A 26,755-nucleotide genomic window follows, 5' to 3' on the forward strand; every position below is an offset into this window, starting at 1 on the left:
TTCCTTCCCTCCTTCCATCCCTCCCTACCCTCCCTTCCTTCCATCCCTCCCTTCCCTCCCTTCCTTCCTTCCTTCCCTCCCTCCCTCCCTTCATTCCTTTCTTCCTTCCTTCCCTCCCTCCCTCCCCCTCTCTCTCCCTCCCTCCCTCTCTCCCTCTCCTACCCTCCCTCCCTCCCTCTCTCCTTTCCTTCCCTCCCTCCCTCTCTCCCTCTCCTACCCTCCCTCCCTCTCTCCTTTCCTTCCCTCCCTCCCTCTCTCTCCCCCTCTCCTTCCCTCCCTCCCCCCTCCCTCCTTCCCTCCCTCCCCCTCCCTCCTTCCCTCCCCCCCTTCCTCCCTCCCTCCTTCCTTCCTTCCTTCCTTCCTTCCTTCCTTCCTTCCTTCCTTCCCTTCCCTCCCTCCCTCCTTCCTTCCTTCCTTCCTTCCTTCCTTCCTTTCTTCCCTCCCCCTCCCTCCCTCCTTCCTTCCTTCCTTCCTTCCTTCCTTCCTTCCCCCCCTCCCTCCCTCCTTCCTTCATTCCTTTCTTCCTTCCTTCCCTCCCTCCCTCCCTCCCCCTCTCTCTCCCCTCTTTCCCTCTCCCCCTCTCCTTCCCTCCACCCTCTCCACCTCTCCTTCTCTCCCTCCCTCTCCCCCTCGCTTTCCCTCCCACTCTCCTTCCCTCCCTCCTTCCTTCCCTCCCTCCCTCCTTCCCCCTCTCCTTCCCTCTCTCCTTCCCTCCCTCCTCCCCCCTCTCCTTCCCTCTCTCCTTCCCTCCCTCCCTCCTTCCCTGTAATAAAATGATGTGTGAATCCTGTTTTTAATAATTAATTTAATAATTAATTGCTTCAAATATACTTTATGAACAAATTTAAGGTTATTCAACTTTGACTTGTGAAAACAAGATGAGCTGGAATCCAGATCATATCATATCATATCATCATATCATCAAAATTACTTATAGAAAACATCAGACCACCCACAATATTTTATAACAAATACATTAAAACAGGATTTACTGTCCTGTAAATCTTTTATTTTTATTCACAAAGATTTAAAACTCCTTAAATTTGAATACAAAGACCCCTATTTTAATTAATTCTATAGCACAATCCCTATTTGTCGGTTATCCCAAGATTAAATACAGACAACAAAGAGGACAACAGAATACAAAACAAGATACATGTCAGAATGCCAAAACTTTAATAACAAAGAATACACAGATACCACTAAAAATATAGTCGGCTAAAATTAAATATCAACCAAATAAGGTTAACTAAACATATAAGTATTCAAAAAGAATAAAGTAAAGCACCTTATTATCTAAAACCAACAAAATAAACGTTTTTGACACAAACTATTGACTTGCACAAATCCCTGTTGACTTCTGATCACAACTAATATGACATTTTTTAGTTAATATGGTATCACTTTACAATAATGTTTAATTTTTTAACATTAGTTAACTACATTAGTTAACATCAACTCATAATGAAAAATACTTCTACGGCGTTTATTAATCTTAGAGAATGTTAATCTTAAAATTTCGATTTTGAAGATCAAAAGTTGCATCTGTTAACTTTAGTTAATTAACAGTGAACTAACATAAACAAGAAGATTTGTATCATCTAACATTAATAAATCGTGTACAAAAAGATATAGGCTAATGTTAGTCAATGCATTAACTAATGTTAACAAATTAGACCTTATTGTGATGTGGTGTTACCGTTAATATTAAAATATTATCAGATGGTAACTTGTGGTCTAATATATGGATTATTAGGGTTATGGTCCTAAAACTTGTATGCACAGTACAAACTATAATCTGTGCCTAATATAACAGTCAACATTTGTCTAGTTTAACTAATAAAATCAGCTTAAATATTATATTAAACATGGTGTCATTCTATGGTGTTTTATCTCTTTTTTGAACTCTTGCACTATATAATTACAAAAACATCACAGTTTGAGCTAATAAAACAGCGATGGCTGGAGATATAGACATTAGTGAACAGCATCCCATCTGTGAAAAGACACCAGAGGTGGTGTTTGTGTTCTCTGAAAAGGTAAGAAGTAAAAAATATAGTGTATATTATATATTTAAAAGTATTAAACTAAATAATTTAAACATTCAATAGCCTACCGTTTGTTCTTGCTGTGGATCTCATGGTAGTAGTTTGTATAGTTGCATTTGTGACAGGTGTGTTGGGCGCAGGTGTTTTAGAAGTAACTATTTCCCCTGTAATATAAAATGTGCAGTGCACATTAAACTTTATTTGAAAGGTTTCACCATTATGCTAATTTGTGTATTGTACTTGTACACACTCACCTGCTTTGATAGTGTCCAGTATGATGTTCAGTATGAGATTATGTCCAGTAAGTATGCTCCCATTCATAGCATTTCCATAAAGAATAGATTCTACCTCAACTGAGCTTGGGACCATAGAATCATTTTCAAAGATAAGAGACATGTCAACTTTAATGGAGCCATTCCTTTAAAAAAAAAAAAAAAAAAGGATTATTATTACTCCCAATGTCCTATAACAGTGTGCTCTGACTATTATTATCATCCTGGACATCTTTATGATGAATGTGAAAGACAACAGTTGTCATGCTTACGTGAAGGATTCGACTCTGCTTCGCTTGTATCCTCTGAGATAACTTGCCTCGTAAATGAGGTTTATCTGCATGCGATGAAAATATTGTCATTTTATTATAAATAGAGTACAATGTGAAATGTATCTTTTCCCATTTTTATATTAATTAAACATTACACAATGCTGTAAAATTAATATATAATTTAAGATAGCCTATATTTGATTTGTTTTAAGCACAACTAAACAGTCTCCAACAATAGGCTGTGAGTTCAAATACATTTGGGTTGCTCTTAAAAGATGCAGTATAAAATATATTTAGGATTTTCGAGTGGAAAATATTTTACTTTTAGGCTAATATGCACTCCCCTCGTGCGAATAGAGTCAATCATTCAAAAGCTAGTTGAGGTCATTTTGAACTTAAGAGGAACATGTTTATTTTACTATTAAAAAATCTTTACTATAACATTTGAAATATCTTTCCAACATAGTATGAGTAGGCTCGAACAATCCCCACCAAGGTACATCCGGCAAGTGCTTAGGAGAATGGATGGATATGGAATTAAATCGTATGGTTCTTTGGCTCGAAAGAGCCATGACATTTTGGTCATGACATGTGGTCATGCTGATTGCTATGTGAACTCTAGCCGGCAGTGTTTGCCAATTTAGCAATTTTGTCGATAGATTAGCAACTTTTCAGATATGCAAGTAGTTGGCCAACATACATTTCCAAGGTGAGTTCTGTAACTCCTGTAAACAAGCTGCTGCATCGATTTATTGTGCAGACTTTTTACACAGCATTTGAATTGGTGTCAATAAATCTACTCTTACATTCACCCTTCACTCCACATACTGTATAGTTACTACTACTTGCTAAAATAATAAGTGATACACATTGCAAACAGTAATACATTGTTGTCGCATAATGTCATTATTTTGCATGTTTAATTCTCCCTTCACATGCTATTAGAATTAGTGTAAGTGTGAGTAGCCAACTTGGAAATTGCACATGAACCACTTCTCAAAACATAATGGGGTAACACTTAACTAGTTGCTTATTAGCATGCATATTACTAGGATATTGGCTGTTTATTAGTACTTATAAAGCACATATTAATGCTTTATTCTGCATGACCATATTCTACCTTTAATCTAGAACCTAAATTTAACAAATATCTAACTATTAATAAATTGTAATTATGAGTTTATTGAGGCAACAGTCATAGTTAATAGTTAGTTAATAGTGAGAATTGGGCCCTAATATAAAGCGTGACCCATTATGATTGTGAACTTCTGTTTGGGAACCAAGTTACCAGGTTGGGAACCGATAACATTTGTGGCCCACTTATTTTTGTATTTTTTTATGCCCACACACAATTTATTTATTTTTCTTGCTGCTTGTTCAAAATTTTAATTGTTACTTCTAATATTGCAATTTCTTGTTCTAGTAGTGTTCTATTAATTGTGTGGAAAAGGTTTTTCTCAATTTAATTCAGTTCATTTAACAAATATATTTTGAGTGCTCTGTGGTGGTCTCATCTCGGTGACTGGTCAACCAGATTTCAATTTATTGAGAGTGATGGTTACAGCAATGATCCCTGGTTCTTTGTCACAGCCTAGTTGCAGACTTAAATGTGAAAGCTTGTGTGGTAGTGTGGACTAGTCTTAAGGAACTATGAACTATGATGTTAACATCTACAAGCTAAATTGATAAATGTCATCTTATAAGTAAATAGCATTTATGTTCTTAATGTATGAAACAAGTTATAGTTACCACAGTTATCACTCTGGATGCCAATGTAAAGAAAGCAGAGGATGATCTGTTCCTATATATTTCTTGGAAAATTTCGTTTAGACTGAATCTTAACCTTATGCTTCCTTCATCAAGGGTAGGGGGATCAGTATTTGTGGTTACTCCTGCTGCTGTAGCAGGTGTAATTGTTGATACCTCTGTTATTGGTGCTGTTGTAGCGGGAGCAAGTGTTGATACTGTTGTACCCAATGTCGTTTGTCCTGTTGATGAAGAACCCATATCAGCGTGTGTTGTAGGTTCTTCTGTCACTCTTTTGACAGTGATGGAGACCTCTGAGGCACGAGACACTGTTACTGGCTTCATTGACATTAATGTTGTAGTTTCTGTTTGGGCTGGTAAAGATTCCATTGTTACTTGAGATGTTTCTGTTACCAATGTTGAAGCTTTGGTTGCAGTAACAGACTCTGCCGGGGCTGTTGTCACTGTATCTACTGCTATAGAATGTAATCCAGTAGATGAACCCTCAGCTAGTGTACTCTTGGTTATTCTTGGTTCATTTCTGATGGTTGATGGTGTGGTTGTCCCTAATACAGTTGCTGGTAATGCTGATGCCACTCCTTCTGATGCTGCAGTTGCACTTGTTGTTGGCACAAACAATGTTGTAGCTTCTGCAGATGATTCTGTAGTTCTGGATGTTCCTGTATCTGTTGTCTTTACTTCACCTGCTTCAGTTGATGATTCCTCTGTTATTGGTGCTGCTGTAGTCGGAGTAATTTTTGATTCTGTTGTACCAGATGCTCTTAATGTAATTTGTCCTGCTGATGAAGAACCCTTATCAGCGTGTGTTGTAGGTTCGTCTGTCGCTCTTTTGATAGTGGTGGAAACCTCTGAGATATGAGACACTGTTACTGGCTTCATTGACATTAACGTTGTACTTTCTGTTTGGGCTGGTAAAGATTCTGTTGTGACTTGTGATGTTTCTGGTACCCATGTTGAAGCTTTGGTTGCAGTAGCAGACTCTGCTGAAATTGTAGTCGTTGCACTTGTTGCCTCTCCAGTTGTCAAAATAGCACTAGATGATGGTACTCTTTTTATGTTTGTCACTGATGCAGACACTGTTCTGTCATTTGGGGTTCTGTTTATTTTAGATGTTTCTTTATATCCAGTGGTTTCTGCAGCTGTTTCTGCATCCTTTTTGGTGATGACTTCTGTAGTTGAACCAATTGTCACTGTTGTCTCTGTTGCAGGTTCCTGTGGTGTTTTTGTTGTTGTCTGACCTGTTCTGACTGTGTCTGTGGAGAAAAAATGAAATTAGTCTAGTCTGATGTTGTACAGTCATTTTTTTGAGTATGAAGTAGTACAAAGCCAACAGAAGCATTTTCACTAGTTGTCTATATTTTATAAGTCAAAGTAGAACACATTCAGTCCACGTTATGTTATTGATAATCATCATGTAGGCTATGTCAAACTTTGAATATACTGTTAACATATGAATTTTCTTTCTGAAGTTTCAGTGACTCACTATCTATTTGTGCTATTTTTTTACTATGTAATGTTTTTATGGTTCCCATGTAGCATGATTAGTTAATCTATTTTTAAAACGTATTATTTCGGTACCCATCTTAATGACTATTGACACAAATAGGTAATTGCTCTAGGATTTACAGCTGGTTTAACTGTCATAAACTGTCATGCAATTTTTTGGAGATGAAACATGATGATAGTACTGGGGGAAAATTTGTATTAATATTACAGTATGTGTCTTACCCGTGGTTATATGATGTGTGTCAGCTGATGTTGTTGGCATTATCATAGTAGTTTTAGATTCTTTGGATGATATTGCAGTCACTGACAGCCTAGTAGCTACTGAAGTTTCAGATGTTGTAGCTGTCCATGTTGTAGCTTCCATGGCTGTTTCACTGATTGTGCTCTGTGCCACTGTTGGAACTAACAATGTTGTAGCTTCTGCAGATGATTCTGTAGTTCTAGATGTTCCTGTAGCTGTTGTCTTTACTTCACCTGCTTCAGTTGATGATTCCTCTGTTATTGGTGCTGCTGTAGTCGGCGTAATTTTTGTTTCTGTTGTACCAGATGCTCTTAATGTAATTTGTCCTGCTGATGAAGAACCCATATCAGCGTGTGTCGTAGGTTCTTCTGTCACTCTTTTGACAGTGGTGGAGACCTCTGAGGCACGAGACACTGTTACTGGATTCATTGACATTAATGTTGTAGTTTCTGTTTGGGCTGGTAAAGATTCCATTGTTACTTGAGATGTTTCTGGTACCAATGTTGAAGCTTTGGTTGCAGTAACAGACTCTGCCGGGGCTGTTGTCACTGTATCTACTGCTATAGAACGTAATCCAGTAGATGAACCCTCAGCTAGTGTAGTCTTGGTTATTTCTGGTTCATTTCTGATTGTTGATGCTGTGGTTGTCCCTGATACAGTTGCTGGTAATGCTGATGCCACTCCTTCTGATGCTGCAGTAGTTGCACTTGTTGTTGGCACAAACAATGTTGTAGCTTCTGCAGATGATTCTGTAGTTCTGGATGTTCCTGTAGCTGTTGTCTTTACTTCACCTGCTTCAGTTGATGATTCCTCTGTTATTGGTACTGCTGTAGTCTGAGTAATTTTTGATTCTGTTGTGCCAGATGCTCTTAATGTAGTTTGTCCTGCTGATGAAGAACCCATATCAGCGTGTGTAGTAGGTTCTTCTGTCACTCTTTTGACAGTGGTGGAGACCTCTGAGGCATGAGACACTGTAACTTGCTTCATCGACATTAATGTTGTAGTTTCTGTTTGGGCTGGTAGAGGTTCCATTGTTAATTGAGATGTTTCTGGTACCAATGTTGAAGCTGTGGATGCAGTAACAGACTCTGCCAGGGCTGTTGTTGTTGTCACTGTATCTACTGCTATAGAATGTAATTCAGTAGATGAACCCTCAGCTAGTGTAGTGTTGGTTATTTCTGGTTCATTTCTGATGGTTGATGCTGTGGTTGTCCCTGATACAGTTGCTGGCAATGCTGATGCCACTCCTTCTGATGCTGCAGTTGCACTTGTTGTTGGCACAAACAACGTTGGAGCTTCTGCAGATGATTCTGTAGTACTGGATGTTCCTGTAGCTGTTGTCTTTACTTTACCTGCTTCAGTTGATGATTCCTCTGTTATTGGTGCTGCTGTAGTCGGCGTAATTTTTGATTCTGTTGTACCAGATGCTCTTAATGTAATTTGTCCTGCTGAAGAAGAACCCATATCATCGTCTTTTGTAGGTTCTTCTGTCACTCTTTTGACAGTGGTGGAGAACTCTGAGGCATGAGACACTGTAACTGGCTTCATTGACATTAATGTTGTAGTTTCTGTTTGGGCTGGTAAAGATTCCATTGTTACTTGAGATGTTTCTGGTACCAATGTTGAAGCTTTGGTTGCAGTAACAGACTCTGCCGGGGCTGTTGTCACTGTATCTACTGCTATAGAATGTAATCCAGTAGATGAACCCTCAGCTAGTGTAGTCTTGGTTATTTCTGGTTCATTTCTGATTGTTGATGCTGTGGTTGTCCCTGATACAGTTGCTGGTAATGCTGATGCCACTCCTTCTGATGCTGCAGTAGTTGCACTTGTTGTTGGCACAAACAATGTTGTAGCTTCTGCAGATGATTCTGTAGTTCTGGATGTTCCTGTAGCTGTTGTCTTTACTTCACCTGCTTCAGTTGATGATTCCTCTGTTATTGGTACTGCTGTAGTCTGAGTAATTTTTGATTCTGTTGTACCAGATGCTCTTAATGTAGTTTGTCCTGCTGATGAAGAACCCATATCAGCGTGTGTAGTAGGTTCTTCTGTCACTCTTTTGACAGTGGTGGAGACCTCTGAGGCATGAGACACTGTAACTTGCTTCATCGACATTAATGTTGTAGTTTCTGTTTGGGCTGGTAGAGGTTCCATTGTTAATTGAGATGTTTCTGGTACCAATGTTGAAGCTGTGGATGCAGTAACAGACTCTGCCAGGGCTGTTGTTGTTGTCACTGTATCCACTGCTATAGAATGTAATTCAGTAGATGAACCCTCAGCTAGTGTAGTCTTGGTTATTTCTGGTTCATTTCTGATGGTTGATGCTGTGGTTGTCCCTGATACAGTTGCTGGCAATGCTGATGCCACTCCTTCTGATGCTGCAGTAGTTGCACTTGTTGTTGGCACAAACAATGTTGTAGCTTCTGCAGATGATTCTGTAGTTCTGGATGTTCCTGTAGCTGTTGTCTTTACTTCACCTGCTTCAGTTGATGATTCCTCTGTTATTGGTGCTGCTGTAGTCTGAGTCATTTTTGATTCTGTTGTACCAAATGCTCTTAATGTAGTTTGTCCTGCTGATGAAGAACCCATATCAGCGTGTTTTGTAGGTTCTTCTGTCACTCTTTTGTCAGTGGTGGAGACTTCTGAGGCATGAGACACTATAACTGGCTTCATCGACATTAATAATGTAGTTTCTGTTTGGGCTGGTAAAGGTTCCATTGTGAACTGAGATGTTTCTGTTACCAATGTTGAAGCTTTGGTTGCAGTAACAGACTCTGCCGGGGCTGTTGTCACTGTATCTACTGCTATAGAATGTAATCCAGTAGATGAACCTTCAGCTAGTGTAGTCTTGGTTGTTTCCGGTTCATTTCTAACAGTTGCTGCTGTGGTTATGCCCAGTGCAGTTGCTAATGTTGCTCCTGTTGATGAAGTAGTTGTACTTGTTGCCTCTGCAGCTGTAATAAGAGCACTAGATGCTGGTATTTTTGTTGTTGGTGGTACCGTTTCTGATGCAGACACTGTTGTTTCACTTGGTGTTATTGAATCTGTTTTGGCTGGTAATGGTTCCGTTGTGACTTGAAGTAATGATGCCTCTGTTATTGCTGACTGCATCGTTGATTTTATTGCAGAATGTACTGGGAAGATGGTCACTGCCTCTGTTGTAGCTACTGTTTGTGTAGGCTGAAGTGTTGCCATGACCTCTAAAGGTAAAGCAAATTAACAACAGGTTAGTGTTAAATAATAACTAGTGGTGAGCCGTTATCGGCGTTAACGTGCTGCGTAAACGTGAGACTCTTATCGGGCGATTAAAAAAAATATCGCCGTTAATCTATTCTCAAAGTTGGGTTTGGATCATAAAATAGCTTTTTCGAATATCGTTATATTTTCGTGCAATTCCAATGTGTAGCCTAGTATATTTGACATATTTGACGTCGCGCCTACTGTTACAGATCGCGCAGCAGGGTATTTTCCTGTCAGGGACACAAGGTGTATACTTTTACATGTTACGTTGGGCGACAGTCCTCTCGTTACTTTATTTTAATGCAATTACATGTTGTTAAATGAGTTTATTCCAAGCGTGCTGTATCTTTTTATGGGCATGAGCGATGCTCAATTTACATATGAATCACTCTTTTGAGTCGGTTCTGTTCAAAGACTTCATCAAACAAGTTGGCAGATCTGTCTAAATCGGTTCGCGAATCAGTCTGAATGATCTGTTCAGTTCCTCACGCACTGAATCGTCTGAAGCGCGTTCAATCACACTCGACTCGGATTCGTAACAGGAAGATTTAAGAACATCAAGAGCGTTGGATGAAGTGGCCGTGGATCTACAGTTTAGTCTAGTGAAAGCAAATCTGCAAATGCATCATATTTTTGCCAGCGATGAAGATCTTTATTAGTTGAACATCTTCGTGAGCTGTGAATGAATGATTCCACAGGACGATACATTCGATTTCATTTCATTCAATACATTTTACAACCAAACAGATTATTACGCCACGATAGCACAACTAAAAAGTATGACATTATCCGTTTTTTGGACAAATACATTAATTTATAGGCTAAAAAAATGCTTCAGAGCGTCGGCGCACTGGCAAAGGTTAACAGGTTAAATAAGATAGCATTGTGTTAAGATGAAATTGGCCTCCCTTTCTGTCATTGTGAGTGTGCGTTTTTTTCAACGACATTCGACTTTTGCTCCTCTATTGTCGAATGGTATTTTTGGGAGAAATTCACATCCCTACGCGAGGCGAACTATTCACAAAGACTTACTTTTAGTCATTATTTGGGTAGCACACATATCCTGAATGCCTTCGGCAGAATTCAAATGAGCCATTTTAATGTAGATTAATCTACATTAATTCCAAGATTACAGTGAGATTAATCTAGATTAAAAAAAAATATCTGTGCCCACCTCTTATAATAACATTCAAATCATTTAGTATAACAATTTTCATAGTAATCAGTAATAAACTATTTTTATGTTGTTGTTAAAATGTTCTTTTATCAATGTTCTTTCAAACATTACTTTGCTTGATGTTGCTTTTGTTTTCCAGCACCATATATATTCATTATTAACTGCCCTGTCATAAAAAGAATGCAAAAATGGCAAACCTAAAAAATGTCTATCTGTTCTTACTGCAGCTCACGGTAATACGTAATTATCTCATTGGCTTGACTAGTGCAGTTCAGCACTTGCCATTGTATTCAAAAAGGGTTACATTCATATGGTGTGTCAAGTTGAAAAAAAAAGTTATTTTAATGACCTTGTTTTAAGGGTAGTTATTCCCGCTAGCAGTGAAGGAATAACATACTTAGGGCCCTATTTTAACGATCTAAGCGCATGGTCTAAAGTGCACTTAAGGCATGTCCGAATCCACTTTTGCTAGTTTAACAACGGTAAAATTAGTAATGGGTGTGTTTTGGGCATAACGTGCAATAAACCAATCAGAGTCTCATCTTCCATTCCCTTTAAAAGTCAGTTGCGCTCGCGCCATGGCGGGTTGCTATTTACATGGGGAATTTGCAAGCGGAAAGACTGAACGCTTCTCTAGCCACCAAACAGATCTGTTCGTGCACGAGGTTAAAGCGTGCAAGCAGACCATCTATGGGACAAGCCAGATTCCACCATATCTTTTTGTGTATAATATTAATCTTTTACATTGTAATCCTTTATTTTTTTATATTTGGCTAATTTGTGTGCTGCTGCACATCCCTGTGTGTGTAATAAGCAGAGTCTAACCGCGTTGTGCACCCACCTATAGGCGCACATTACTAACGCACTATTTAAATATCAAAAAGACCAGGGGCCCTATCATACACCCGGCGCAATGCAGCATGAGGCATGTTTTTTGCTAGTTTCAGTCCGACACAATTAACATTTTCACATCCTGCGCCACGTTGTTTAAATAGCAAATGCATTTGCGTCCATTTGTGCACCCATGGGAGTGCTGGTCTGAAAACGAGGTGTGTTGAGGCGCATTGATGGCGCATTGCTATTTTGAGGCAACTGAATTAGACTGCGCCATTGACAAACTGAAAACTGGTCTAAAGTCAATAGCGCAATGTTTTCTTTTTTTGTTTAAAGAACGCGTTAGTAATCTGCTACAATGCACATTAATTGGTCAGTAATGGCTCCACAGTAATGGGTCCACAACGCGCGTACACTCTGCTTATTAAACACACAGGGACACACAGCAGCACACAAACATGCCAAATATTAAAAATAAAACGATTACAATGTAAAAGATTATTATTGTGCACAAAGATATGGTGGAATCCGACTTGTCCCGTAGATGGTCTGCTCGCGCGCTTTAACCTCGCACATGAGCAGATCCGTTTGCTCTGGAGACGCGTTCGGGTCTTTCCACTATCAAATTCCGCTATGTCAATAGCAAATCCGCCATGGTACAAGCACAACTGGTATTTAAAGGAAATGGGAGATGAGACTCTGATTGGTTTATTGCACGTAAAGCCCAAAACACACCCATTACTCATTAAGAGAATAGTCAACCCTTTTAGATCATGTGCCGGGCGAGCCGACCATTTTCCCCGTCGTTAAACTAGCAAAAGTTGATACGGACATGCCCTTAGTGCACTTGCGACAAGTGCTTTAGACCATGGCTTAGATCAGGGGTGTCAAACTCAATTCCTGGAGGGCCACAGCCCTACAGAGTTTAGTTCCAACCAGCTCCAACACACATACCTCCAGTTTTTTTAAATAAGCCTGAAGAATTCAGGGATCTTGATTAGCAGGATCAGGTGTGTTTAATTAGATTTGAAGCTAAACTCTGCAGGGCTGTGGCCCTCCAGGAATTGAGTTTGACACCCCTGGCTTAGATTGTTAAAATAGGGCCCCAGGTTTCAGTTGGTCAGTCTATTTCAGTTGCCTCAAAATAGCAATACGTCAACAATGCACCTGAACACACCTCATTTTCAGACCAGCACGCTGTGGGCGAACAAATGGGCACAAATGCATTTGCTATTTAAACAACACAAGTAGGACGTGAAAATGATAACTGCGTCAGGCTGAAAAAACACTTGCGTCGCGCCTGGTACCTCATTGAGCCGGGTGTATGATAGGGCCCTGAACCTTTTTAGCCTGATTCAAAAACATTTAGTCATTGCTACCGAAAAAATTGTTTCAAATAAATGCTGCTCTTTTGAAATTTCTATTCATAAGAGAGTACTGAAAAAATAAGAAAAGCTAAAAATAAATGTTTCTTGAGCAATGATTTCTTAAAATGATTTCTGAAGTATCTCACTGAAGACTGGAGTAATGATGCAGAAAATTCAGCTTTGCCACCACAGGAATACATTTTAAAATATATTACAATAAAAAAGGTTACTTTAAATTGTAATAGTATTTCAAAATATTACTGCTTTGCTGTATTTTTGATCAAATAAATGCAGACATGGAGACCATAGAAACTTCTTAAAAAAACTTTTGCACAGAAGTGTATAGTCATAACATCTTTAGTCAAACCTGTTTTAGGTATTAGAGTTGTTGTTGCTGCCCTTGTTGTTCCAGGTGCCACTGCAGACAATAAAGTTGAAGTGGAATCTGGTGCTGCAGTTCTCAATGTTCTTTCAGCACTTGTACCTACTGCAATTGTAGTTTTTAAGCTTTCAAAACTAACTCCTGTTCCTGATGTAGCTGGCAGATTTGCAGATGAAAAGGCAGATCCTGTTACTTCTGGAGCATTTGAGCCATCCATTACAGTTGTTGTGTGGATACTGGTTGTAGGACCCACTGATGTTGAAGTTTCCTCTGGTGTCCTGACTATATTTCTTGTGTTTATGTTGTTTGTTAGCTGTATTGATGTAGATGCTGGTGTGGTTGATGGAGTGATTGTTTCTGGAAATACAGACCCCGTTGATGTGGTGGCTGTTGGTTGCCTTGAGGTGTCTAATGGTACATTGTTTGCAGTGGCAGTTTTTTGTTGCTCTGATGTTGTGGAATTTGTGATGGTTGTTTGCTGTCTTGGGTTGGCAGTTGGTACGATTGTTGTCGTTGGATTGGTTTCTTTTGTTAGTGTTGAAATGTGTGACTCTGTTGTTTCTGATATTTGTCTTGAGGTTGTCGTCTGTTTGCTTGTATGTGATTGAATGCTAGTTGTTAAGGGCTCTGTTGTTTTGCTCTTTGTTGTTTTGGTTGTTGATGGCCCTAAAGTGGTTGTTTCTTCAGTTGTTGGGAAAGATGAAGTGGGCAACATACTTGTTGTAGCTGGTAATGACTCAGAGTTGAATGACTGTGTTGTATATGAGAGTGTTGGTGTTGTGGCCAAGGTGATTGCAGGGGATGTGGGGTTCGGTTTTTTAATGGCTGAAAAAAATGAAATGTATTACATAAAGATGCAGATGAAAAGAACACATTGACATACCTGGTTACAAGTACAGATAACTTTCTTTGTATGAATTTAGAAAATATAGAGAATATCTGTCATCATGGTTTAATTACAACATTAATTTAATTAATTAATTAAATTACAACATTTTGGAAATATTGATATTGATTCCTTACCTATTTCTAAAACGGGGTACCAGTATTGTCTGGAAATAACCAGTGATCCTTTCCTGATAGATTAAGTTATTAGCATATATTATTGTGCATGTCAGACAAAAACACACTTTGTTCAAAAGAAATGTACTAAGTCTAGGCAAACAATGTTAACTGTTAAATTCAAATCAGACACTATATCCACCCCTGTTTATCAGTTGTTCTGTATTACCATTTAAGACTAAACCAGATACTTTTTCCTACTCCTGTACACTGACTTTGTGAGATCTCAGGGCTAAAACAGCAGATCAGCTCTGTTTTGCTATGATCAAGACCACAGAGCTTCTCAACATGTTTTTGGAAAATGATGTTACATGTTAGATTAGCTATTTTCTCACTTACCTAAAAATTTTAATATCTGTACGATTGGCCACAGGCCAATTTTCCAGTGCTCTGTTCTAAAGAAATAAAGAAACATGCTGCCGTTTAAAATGTGTTAAATGAATATTGAAAAACGTACTCGGTTACTAACGTAACCTTGGTTCTCTCTAGAGAGGGAACGAGTACTGCGTAATATCTTACGCTACGGGGAAAACCTCTTTTCCACGAGATAAAAATTATCCTTAATTTTTTAATCAATGTAAAACGCTTGGCGACAGCATGCAGACATAGGCAAGGCAGCTTGCGTGCCTATTGGCTGACCTGTGGCAAAAGCAGCAGCCTATCGACAGAGGCCCTGCGAGACATGACACCCAATGGGGCACTTCGCGCCAATATACGTCACGTCCCGCCAGAATAGGCGTGGCCTTGGCCTATAAATACAGATCGATAGGCTGATACAAACTGGTTTTGATCGCTGAAGCGAACCAAGCTGTAGTATGCACGGCAAGATACGCAGTACTCGTTCCCTCTCTAGAGAGAACCGAGGTTACGTTAGTAACCGAATACGTTCTATTACGAAAGTATCTCTCATACTGCGTAATATCTTACGCTATGGGGAACACAATGCAACACGCCGTGCGTACTGGGATCCGACACTAAAGTCCCAAGGGCAGTAGCCAGGGGCCAATATAGTGCATAATCACCATAGACTCACAGAGAGTCGGGGAAGAGAGGCTGCAAGCATCATTTCCCATGAAATAGCATCCTACAGGAGCTAGTTATGTTAACAGTGTTCCACACAGACAGAGTGAACTTGTTCAGCCTGAACTGGGTAACAGTACGGGTTATTCAGCACCCATGGAGCTGTTCTCTCCATCAGTGTGCATAAGCAATGACTCAGTATTCTGCGCCGGCGCAGCGGGACAGATAATACTGAATTCTAGACCGACAGCAGCTTAGCCTGTAAGGCGGGAACCTCAAGGTTATAAAACCTTATAAATGCAGACGGCGAGGCCCAGCCTGCCGCCATACAGATATTTAGCAAAGAGATCCCGCTAGACCACGCCTGCGACGAGGCCATTCCTCTCGTGGAGTGCGCTCTGACACCCAAAGGACACTGCAGGCCCTTAGAAGTGTAAGCCAGCACTATGGCATCAACTATCCATCTGGATAGGCTCTGTTTTGATGCGGCCAGTCCCTTGGAGCGTCCGCCAAACAAAACGAAGAGCTTCTCTGTCTGTCTGAAGACCGAAGAGCGGGACACATAAGCTCTCAGTGCCCTGACAGGGCAGAGGAGACTCGCATCCTCCTCCTCATCACGAGCCGGGAGGGCGCACAGGGATATAACCTGGGCCCTGAACGGTGTGTTGAGAGATTTGGACACGTACCCGTGCCTTGGTTTGAGTATGACTTTCGAGTCATTAGGCCCAAACTCCATGCATGACGCGCTTACTGAAATCGCTTGCAAGTCCCCTACACGCTTCACTGAAGCGAGAGCCATAAGGAATACCGTTTTGAGAAACTTATGTTTCATGTCTGACAAATAGATTGGCACGAATGGGGCACCTTTCATGGCTTCCAACACCGTAGAAAGGTCCCAAATAGGGACTGAGGGGGGTCTGGGAGGATTCAGCCTCCGAGCTCCCCTGAGGAATCGCACGACCAGGTTGTTTTTCCCCAGTGACTGGCCAAACGTCGGTTTTGCAAACGCCGCCATGGCCGCCACGTACACTTTGAGCGTGGATGGGGTCCTGCCCTTATCCAGCAGCTCCTGAAGGAAGCACTTCCGTAACCCCGCAGTCTGCGGGTGAAAAGCCCTGAGCTTGACACCAGGCAGAGAATACTGACCACTTCGAGGAATAGAGCCATCTAGTAGACGGGGCTCTAGCCTGCGTGATTGTATTTAACACTCCCTCTGGGAGGTTAGCGGGTACCCGTTGATGGCCCATGCATGTAGGGACCATAAATCCGGGCGAGGATGCCAAATCGAGCCCTTTGCCTGAGAGAGGAGGTCTCTGCTCACCGGTATCGACCACGGGGCAGTGCTGGTGAGCTGCATCAAGACTGGGAACCAGTTCTGGTTTGTCCAGAGCGGAGCCACGAGAAGCACTGGGCATTCGTTTTCCCTGATCCGTTCTAGCACCTGAAGCAGGAGCGAGATGGGGGGAAAAGCATAGAGGGGGCAGCGGGGCCATACGTGGGCCAGCGCATCCCTGCTCTTGGAGAAAAAGTTCGGACAGTGAGCGTTTTCTTGGGACGCGAACAGGTCCACCTGCGCTCTGCCGAATGTGTCCCACAGCAGTTGGATCGTCTGCGGGTGCAGCGACCACTCCCCTGCTGGGACATTGTTTCTGGACAGACGGTCTGGTCCCAGATTCAGGCGACCAGGCACATGCGCTGCTTTCAGTGAAAGCAGGTTGTGCTGAGCCCAGATCAGGAGGCGTTCCGTCAGCCTGTAAAGGTTTCGGGACCTGACGCCACCCTGGTGATTTATGTATGCCACATACTGACATGTTGTCCGACCGGACAAAGACATGGCGGCCTTTTATCTGGGGACAAAAGCGCCGTAGCGCGTTGTCTACTGCTATCATTTCTAGACAGTTTATGTGCAGGAGCTTCTCCGTTCTGACCACTGGCCGAAGAACGGTCTGCCCTCGAGCAGCGCTCCCCATCCCGAGGTCGAAGCGTCCGTGGACACCACCGTCACACTCGAGGGAGTCCCCAGACTCACGCCTGACTGATACCAGTCGGCTATTTTCCAAGGTTCCAGAGCCGAGGCACATTTCATGTCGCTGGGAAACAGCGAACTTTTGCCCAATTGACTGTGAGACCCAGATTCTCGAGATGCTCGAGCAATGTGGTCCTGTGTTCTATGAGCTCTGAATGTGATCGAGCTAGAATCAGCAAATCGTCCAAGTAGTTCAACACTCGCATGCCCCGAAGTCTCAGGGGTGCGAGAGCCGCGTCCATGCACTTCGTAAATCTACGGGGTGCCAAAGACAGGCCGAACGGTAGGACTGTGTATTGATAAGCCTGGCCCTCGAAGGCGAATCTCAAGAATCGCTTGTGACATGACGCTATTTGTATTTGGAAATAGGCGTCCTTCAGATCTATTGACATAAACCAGTCTCCTTGGCGCACTTGCGCGAGGATTTTCCTGGTTGTCAGCATTCTGGACTGGCGCTTCATAAGCACTCTGTTCAGCTGTCGCAGATCTAGAATGGGTCTGAGACCCCCGTCTTTCTTCGGTACCAGAAAATATCTGCTGTATAGCCCCCCTTCGCTCTGAGCCTGAGATAAAGGTTCTATGGCCCCTTTTCTCAGCATTTTCGCTATTTCGGCTCGAAGTAGATGAGATACTTCGTTGTTCACCGAGGTTTCGACTCGCGCCGTGTAACGGCGGGGACGTCGAGCGAACTGTAGCGAATAGCCTCTCTTTATAGTGTTCAACACCCACTCTGATACCCCGGGCAGCTTTGACCACGCATCTGCGTGAATAGCTAGGGGTAGAATGAAATCCGGGCTCTGGCCCAGCATTGCAGCGGTTGCAGAGCTCCGGTGTGCTGAGACATAAACACTGTGTTTACAACGTGCGAGGCGGGAGGCGCTCCGATCACGGCGGGCAGCCTGGTCGCGCTCGAATTCTCTATGACCGGTTGTGGAGAGAAAGCGAGCGGGACAAACCCCGTGGGGATGAGCGTGTCTGTGAGGGAATGTGGGCGCGGGACAGCGGGCACATTCACTGCACTTATAACACCGTCGGCTTGTGCTGACTGAATGTGTGTCGGTTTAGTTTTTACAGAAACCGAGGGACACGCATTGTGTAGTGTTTGTGGGCACTGTGTTGTGGGCACATTCACTACATTGTTTGCACAATCGACCTGAGTCGATTTTATTTGTGCTAGCCCTGCGCTGTGGCGCGCTGTGTCTGCGTGTGGGAATGGGCACTGGGACGTGGGCATTCTTACAACACTCATAACAACATCGGCCGTGGCCGGAACACCAGAAAATACACTCTTTATTGGATTTATCTGGGTAGCCGTAAAAACGGCTTTTGTGTGCAGGCAAGCGGGCAAATTAACCGGTTGACTGCTAAATGCACTGGAACAGTCATATTGCATGGAACTGGACGACCGAAATGTTTTGGTGAAAACCCGGCCGCAGCGGGATTTGAACACCGTCGCTTTCCTAGAGAGGCTAGGAAGGCTTTGAGACCTCGGGCTTGATTTCGATCCTAGGCAGGGGCCTGCGCTGAGGGGGGCGGCGTCCGGTAGAGCGAGAGCGCGGTCTCTGTTCTCGGGCCTGGCGGCGTTGAGAAGCGGTGGCGGCGGGTGGTGCAGGCTGTGGCTGGGAGCTCCGGGCAGGCGGCTGTTTAGAGCGGCCTGTTGCGGAACTAGAGCGCTTCGGGAGGAAGTGCTTCATAACCTGCGATGTCTTTTGCACCTCTTGGAATCTGTCCGCGAAATCTTTGACGGCAGATCCGAAAAGGCCAGTTGAAGAAATGGGCACGTCGAGAAATACAGCGCGCTCCTTTTCAGTCATTTCAGACAGCGTCAACCACAGATGTCTCTCAGCCAGGGTGAGAGAGGCCATGTTCCATCCAATGGCCTGTGCAGCTGATTTTGTAGCGCGTAGAGCCAGGTCTGTAGCGCTCCGTAAATCCGCAACGCTGATCGATTCAGCGCCTTCCTCGTCCATTTTTCGGAGAAGGGTAGGCCTGGAAGATCTGCAGGATGGCCATTGTGTGTAGTGCTGACGCGGCTTGCCCGGCGGCAGTGTATGCGCGACCGTGCATGGATGACGTCACTCGGCAGGCTTTAGATGGTAGCGTTATCTGAGCTCGCCGTCCAGCAGAGGGCGGGCAGAGATGGGAAGCTACCGCTGCTTCCACTGGTCGAAGAGAAAGGTATCCTCTGTCCTTCGCACCGTCCACAGTGGAAAATGCAGCAGAGGCAGAGGTACGCACCCTGGCCGAGAGGGGGGCGTTCCAGGACCTCGCAACTTCTTCGTGAAGTTCAGGAAGAAAAGGGGCGGGTCTGGATTGTGACGGGGCGTGGTCCTTTTTGAGGAAGCATCCGTCCAGTCGGTTGCGCGCGGGCTGCGTGGGCGCCTCCCAGTCGAGGCCGAGGTTGCCGACGGCTTGAGAGAGCAGACGCATCAGCTCTGACTCGATTCTGGCCCGTTTCCCAGCAGGCTCGCGGATAGCAGGGGGGAGGTCCACAGAGCTCGCCCAATCCTCACTATCTGATGCCAGGATAGAGCAGACCTCGGCTGTTTCGTCAACCTCGATGGTGAGGGAGTGCAGGCTCTGAGAAAGATGCCAGGCGAGTCCTCAGAGTCACCATAGGCAGTAGCTCACAGTGATGGCATCCGCCGTCGACGAGAGCGAGAGCCGCATGATCCTCACCCAGGCAGGAAATGCAGATGACATGGCGATTCTCTTCACTGAGTGTGGCTCGACACGAGCCGCAGGACATATGCATCTTGAGAAAGACGCAGCTCTTTCAGGAGGGAGAGAAACAGTGAAAAAAGTGTGTTATCGCAGCAGCGAACACACACACACACTTGAATGGAAAGGATATGACGCCACTCAAGGCTCGTCCCGCTGTATGCTTTTCCTCAGACAGCGCGGCTTCTCACTCCGGATCCAGCGATGCAGATGCTTCGCTGAAGAGATGAGAATCAGTTTGTATCAGCCTATCGATCTGTATTTATAGGCCAAGGCCACGCCTATTTTGGCGGGACGTGACGTATATTGGCACGAAGTGCCCCATTGGGTGTCATGTCTCGCCGGGCCTCTGTCGATAGGCTGCTGCTTTTACCACAGGTCAGCCAATAGACACGCAAGCTGCCTTGCCTATGTGTGCATGCTGTCGCAAAGCATTTTACATTGATTAAAAATTAAGGATAATTTTTGGCTTCAATATCTCGTGGAAAAGAGGTTTTCCCCGTAGCGTAAGATATTACGCAGTACGAGAGATACCTTTCGTAAGAGAACTATGACTGTGCCATGACCTTACATTCAATTGGTTCCTGTTGATAACTCTTTGGTCTGATGAGGCCGTATGATGTGAAACTGCTGAAGATGTGAGAGAAAAAGAAAAAAAGATTACTTACTCTTTATGCATCATGCAAAACTCAAAAGTATTCAACAACAACAACAATATTGTTGTTGTTTTTGTTTATTTACCGGTGTTATTTCCACACTGTAGACAAGGACAGATAATTAGTTTTTACCTGAATCAGACTCATTTTTTTGATTTTCAAACGTTGGCCCCAACAATCCTGATGGAAGAGATATATTTAGCATTAGTTTGACCCTTTTTGCAGTGTTTCTGAATGTAAACACATGTTAGAAAGTGCTATATGTGAAGTGGTTTCAATTGTTCTGAAAAATAATTTCGCAGAGACCTTTGATGCTAGAAATAATTGGACTTTATTTTCGAACGCCATTCCGTTCCATAGAACGGCGCTCTAACGCTCTGGCCCTCCGGCCCACTGGCCCTCTGGCCTTCCAGCGCGCTCCCAAGTATTTTTTGGTTCAGAGTTATATACATACATCTTCTTCCAAAGAAGGTAACACACCCTATAGATAGTTTTGGGTAAAGGTCTTTTACCATGTGACTTCTCAGAATAGAATTTTCTGCAGCAAACAACATTCCATTCAAGGTTCTTTCACATACACAGAGGAAATCCAAAGTCACAGACAGAAGAAATAATTGTGTCCAAATATATAGCTAAATTACTTGTTTTCTAAATAATAAAATCTTCAACATTTGTTGCACAAACATAAATAACTTGAGTAGATATTTACCTATAATAATCAATAGAACTACTAAGGGGGACATTGTCTTCTTTATGTCACCCCGTGTTCCTGCAAATACATTAAAAGTTATTGCACAAACTCATCAACAAAACAAGGCAATGTTTTTAGCAAGGGGACTTTGGCACACTGGATATACTACAGTATTATTACATTCGTCAGAAAGCAAAATATATGCTTATACTGATGTTGGTGATTTTCCCAGATTTCTTTACTTTTTCCAGACTTTGAGTTCAGTTATTTTAAGTGTTAAGAACATAGGTGGAGTTAAGGAGGTGTGGTGATGTACCATTTCAATGACATCATCACTAGAGTGTCAGCCTAGTGCTATTTTGAATTTATGTGTTGTGCTGAGGGCAGGAATAGTTCAGTATGTATTGTATGTTGACAATTAATATGTGGATGGACAATTCCAACATTAAATGTTCAACGTGTAAATGTTTTGACTGATGATAGAGAGCCATTGTTTGTTTAAAAAATATTTCTTTATTGTATACATTTGCATATTATAGCACATGTTAGATCTTACCTGTCTGAGCCAGTGTTTTGGAGGTGGGTTCTGATAATGCTCATAGCCAGAACGTACCATGTTTCAAGATTGGGAGAGACATGAGTGCTCTGATGTGTTAAATGTTTGAGTTTGTCGTTGTATGTTATGCATGTTTGTATTATGATTATTGCATGTTAGAAATTAGTTCTTGAACATTAGTTATGTTTATGTGCCAATGTTTTGCTGTGGAATTCAGTGAGTGTTCAAAAGGTTCCACCTTTACCCGGTGACAATGATTCGTCCCACTAGTGTTTGGCGGGAAACTTGTGTATTTAAACCATTGTCTGATCAGGTTGAGAAGATGTTGCATCCTGTGTATACTGTACAAAGGATTGAACATGTTTGAGACATGCTGATAATTTGGTGGTTGTGCCACTAGGCGTTGTTTAGTGCCAGTTTTTGCTGCTCACAGCATTTTTTTCGTGTTTTTTTATTATTTTTTTAAAGTTTTATTTATTTATTTGTTTGTTTCTTTGTTTGTTTGTTTTTGTACTTCATGTGGACTACACCTTGTGAGCTGCTGCTTCTAAAATAAACCACCACTGGCATTTTGAAAAAGACTCCATTGTACTGAGCCTTCCTAAACTTCTCCCAGGCCTCTCAACAACACTATAAAAAAATAAATAATGAAACAAATTAAAATTCTATGGTTAAGAATAAATTGAACATTTCAGACTGTAAGCTTTTTAAATTGTCTGTCTGTATGATAAAAAATCTGGCTCTTCTATAATAAAAACAGTTCTGTTTCACACGTAGTTTGCAGTGCGTATGCAGTGCGTATTTTTTCACATACCCATGTTAACAGGTTACGTGACTTGCATGTTTTTAAGAATTCAAGTCAGTTCCATTTATCACCTGGTGTAAGAACATCTGCCAATCATTTTCAGCATTTATATGTCATTTCGATTTGAAAATATTAGTTCCATTGAATGATCAAATCTGCTCGTATGTATAAATGAAACCCCAACACCTTATGCGGCAAGCGTGGCCACCCGATGGTCAGAGACACTATTCCATGAAATGATGGTGTGTGTACTGTTTGTCGAGGGATCTTTTTTTGTTGTTGTTGTTGTTGTGCTCACAAATTCAAGTGGGCCACTCTGATGTCCTGAAACATCCAGATGGTGAAACCCCATTAAGTTCCTGAAATTCTTGACTTGCCATAGTTTTTTTAAGGGGATTTCAATTAAAATTTACTTATTATAATTGCTGTTTCATCTTATTTTAAATAATATTTTTCAACATAAATCAATTATCTTGAGGCCTCTTGGATGTTTGCTGCCCCTGTTTGAGAACTGCTGCTCTAAAATAATGTTGCAGGAAATCCACTCTCAAAAAGACAATACAACATCATGTAACAAATCCTTACAGAGTTCTCAGTATAAAATAGTTGTGAAAAAAAAAGAGAATTAGTTCTGTGAATATTGATTGAGATTATAATATTGTCTTGGATTATTGGATTGTGTTGTGTGCTACACACGTGCTAGCTACATAACGAGTTGCGAAGGTAATAACCGTAGAAACAAACAAGATCTGTGTTCGAAATCGCCCCCTATAATTTCATTAATTATTTCCTACATTCCACTAATATAGTTTACTAGAAGGAATGAATTAAAACGAGTGAATTCGGACACTGAGTGCGTTCCTGATTTGTTCAAAGCAAAATAATCAACACCGCTGTTTGTTGGAGACGCACAACAATTATGCTGTGGCTTTCATTTGAACTATTGTTTACTATTATTTCATTTGCAAAATAGAGCCCTTCAATATTGACAATACTGTGTTTAAAATGTATGACACTTAATATTAACTTTTTGTTTGTTGTCACATTTGCAATCGTGTGGATATGTGGGGAAAATATTTATTTATTTATTTACTTTTTAATATAGCGCCTTTCTACAAACTCAAGGTCGCTTTACAAAATTGCATTCGGACCATCAGTCAGGTCCAGGGCCTGGTCAGAGTCATCGACCAAGATGGTTAACATGCTGGAGCCTTCGGCCAGAATGGCGGTCATGCTAGAGTCTTCAGCCATCATGGACGTCATGTCAGGGTTCCCAGTCTTCATGAACATTGCTTATGAAGCCTCTAAGGCAGTTCCTAGGTGCACGAGACTGGTGTCAAGTCAAGAAAAAATGCACCACTTATGTCGGTGCTTGCTGCTGGTATCCTAAGTCCTAAGTCAAGGAGTCTCAGAGGTGGTCCCACTGACGACTACACTCCACATCACTGCTATAGCCGTTATGTGCGTTTGGGACGCATACTATTCATCAGCCCAAGAGTCTCCTTCAAAGTCTGCTTCAGATAAAGAGTTTTCTTCAAAGCCTGATTCAGTTCGTGAGTCTGCTTCAAGGTCTGATTCATCTCACCATTCTGTTTCAATCCCTGAGTTTCACATCTACCATAATACAACCACAGAGGCCACTCCTGAGTTTCACGTCTACCTCAACGCGACCGCAGCAGTCATACCTGAACTTCATGTCTCCCACAACACGACCACAGAGGTCATGAACTTTTTTGAAAACCAGCGACACTTTGCTGATCCTGCCATGTTCACTCAGAACACCAACAAGCTACCTGCCTTTTTTGTTGTGGCCCCTGTGGCCAATGCTAACCACATATTCTGTATCTTCTGTTCTAGTCTCGCCTAACCAAGCCTTACCTGTTTCATTAGGTATGCTATGGTGGTCTTCTGCCCCGCAGTGGAGGACTATGGTTTCATCTGATCTGCTATGGTGATCATCTGTTCCGCCCTGGAGGTCGTCTGCCCTATCAATCCAGTTTGAGATATCCCAACCACTGCTCCTCGGACCAGGTCCACCTCAGCACCATTGGCCAGGATCATCACTTCTCCACAGCCCAGGTCCTCCAGTGCCCCATGGTTCATGTCTGCCTCTGCACCACGGCCCAATATTCCACAGCCTATACCTGCCATTTCTCCACGGTCCAGGCCTGCCCTTGCTCCATTGTTCAAGTCCGCCCTTATTCCACGGCCCTGGTTCACCATGGTTTTATGGCCTGGACTCTCTTCGACCCCAAGGCCCAGGTCCACCATTGTCCCATGTTCCTAGTCTTGTTCCACTGCATAGGCCTGGCCCTCCATTATGGCCCTCAACACTACCCTCCTGGACTATTCTTTTGTGTGGAGCGTCTTGAATCTGCTCCTTAAGCGGGTGGGCTCTGTAACAAACTCAGTACTGTGGTGTCTGAGTTCGGGACTTTTATGTTGAAGTGTGGTTTTGGCTGGTCTTGTCATTAAAAACAAACATTAAAAACAGCAAGAACTCACACAGGATATGTTTCTGTATCGAAGAGAGTTTAAATGTTAAATCGCTCGGTATGCTCAGTCTTTGTTCGTTATGCTAGTAAGTGCTAAAACCCCACTTTTACAAAAGTACATTGTTGAGAACGGCAGTAATGTAGTGATTTGCTAAGGCAGCAATACTCTGCACACAACCTAACATATGCACGCTACTTATGTGGATGCAGTCTGAATTGACCGCAAAAGATGTGATTTGATAGGATGCCATGTATTTGACCTTTTACACATACCCCAATTTGGGAACTTTTTTACAAATATTTTTAAACCAAAAGATAAATAATAATAAAAAATAATAAAATCCATTTAATCTAGCCATTGATAAAATAGCAGTATTTTAAAGGAACATTGTGTAGGAATTTCTCCCCTCTATAGGTGAAATTGTATTTTGCATTCAAATGAATTGTGCTCTCCAGCGCCTCGCTTTTTCATCCGTGTTGCATCTACGGTAGCTGTTATGTACCAAAAAGCTATGACAGGATGTCTTCTAATAGCACTTCGTCGAGTTTTCCTTCAGGTGAACAGGTTTGCTATTTCAAACAATCTGCAACTTGACACAACGAACAAGCGAATGTTACAGTATGAATTACTGACTGACTTGGCAGGGCAGTGAGAAGCGCCTCTCACTGCTCTGCTCCTCCGTTTCTGCTGCTTTAGTTACGTGAACCTGGCTCTGAACGAAAACGCGTTGTGGAAACGCGCTGGCCTAGTACTTTTTGACCCTCTCTGTTATTATAGTTTTTCAAGATGGCAGAACATGGAAGTCTCCGTGGATCTACCCGTAACATGTATAAAGATAATAAATTCTTCGTTTACGAGAATAAGTCAGAAAATTGGCAGAGGTATTTGTACACCATTGAGGACATATTTATGAATGAAAATAATGATTTTAGATAATAAAATACCTAAAAAACTACACATTGCCCCCTTATAAAATCCAAAGAAATCCTCATAATTGGACTGATTCTACAGTGTCTCAACTCTAAGGTGTCCACAATAAACAAACACATATTGTGATCATTTATCAGCTTCAGATCCTTACCTATTATCAGACCCTTGTCCAATTCTCTAGGTTACCATAAAAGTAATAAAATCCAGATCATATTTTGAAAAATAAGTGTTACAGAAAAAGCTTGTCCTTCTCCTTCAGTTCTGACTGAAGACTAAACCATTCAGGTCTTTTCTCCCAGGTAAAGGGCAAACAATTCATGCTATTTCTGGGTTGCAATTTTTTTAACTACTGTAACAGGTGGAACAACACATAGCACATTTATTGGAAATGTCGAGCCCATATTTGAATTCATACACCATAAACCTGAATTTCAGCATTTCATCTCATTATAGCTCAGCATTCTAAGTAACTGCCTTAGGGACTATAAGCTGATGTCAATCTGTGGCTGACTTTTTTCAATCTTAGTCTGCTTTTGAGCATAGATTTAATATATTGTGTCTAAAAAAGAATAAAAAAACTTATGTGGTAGCAATCCCCCTACTCACCTGTGACCTGACTTAAGTTTACCTCCAGTCGACAACTAAGCCTCTACAGTTGACACTTAATAATATGTATACTCTAGCACTGC

General features: G+C 42.1%; 1 protein-coding gene across 5 annotated transcripts; it reads right to left on the bottom strand.

Moving 5' to 3' along the window:
• Window positions 1–987: 987 nt before the first annotated feature.
• Window positions 988–26,419, bottom strand: muc13a (mucin 13a, cell surface associated). 5 transcript variants are annotated; one of them, XM_077246366.1, is made up of 13 exons: window positions 26,218–26,419; window positions 21,298–21,357; window positions 20,721–20,768; window positions 20,504–20,559; window positions 14,505–14,560; window positions 14,127–14,179; window positions 13,089–13,928; window positions 6,088–9,303; window positions 4,516–5,612; window positions 2,593–2,657; window positions 2,303–2,466; window positions 2,117–2,212; window positions 988–2,031 (listed from the first exon to the last, which is right to left on the bottom strand). In XM_077246366.1, exons 2-13 carry the CDS (start codon window positions 21,329–21,331, stop codon window positions 1,922–1,924), a joined length of 5,835 nt encoding a protein of 1,944 aa, XP_077102481.1. In that variant the 5' UTR covers window positions 21,332–21,357; window positions 26,218–26,419; the 3' UTR covers window positions 988–1,921. The 5 variants fall into 5 exon arrangements, with proteins under 5 accessions (XP_077102481.1, XP_077102479.1, XP_077102478.1 ...); XM_077246364.1 differs by having other exon boundaries at window positions 4,342–5,612; XM_077246363.1 differs by having other exon boundaries at window positions 4,342–5,612; window positions 20,504–20,562.
• Window positions 26,420–26,755: the final 336 nt, after the last annotated feature.

This window comes from Siphateles boraxobius, unplaced genomic scaffold (genome assembly GCF_051911475.1).
Source record: "Siphateles boraxobius isolate OS27281-9 unplaced genomic scaffold, OSU_SipBor_1 29, whole genome shotgun sequence".
Classification (NCBI taxonomy): Eukaryota; Metazoa; Chordata; class Actinopteri; order Cypriniformes; family Leuciscidae; genus Siphateles; species Siphateles boraxobius.

Excerpts from the sequence above, each read along its gene's own strand:
- muc13a (XM_077246363.1), bottom strand. The coding sequence starts at position 21,331 with ATGTCCCCCTTAGTAGTTCTATTGATTATTATAG. Across the intron at positions 13,929-14,126 it reads GTACCCCGTTTTAGAAATAG|CCATTAAAAAACCGAACCCC; the intron begins GTAAGGAATCAA and ends CATTTTTTTCAG. Across the intron at positions 9,304-13,088 it reads AACTCTAATACCTAAAACAG|AGGTCATGGCAACACTTCAG; the intron begins GTTTGACTAAAG and ends CTTTACCTTTAG.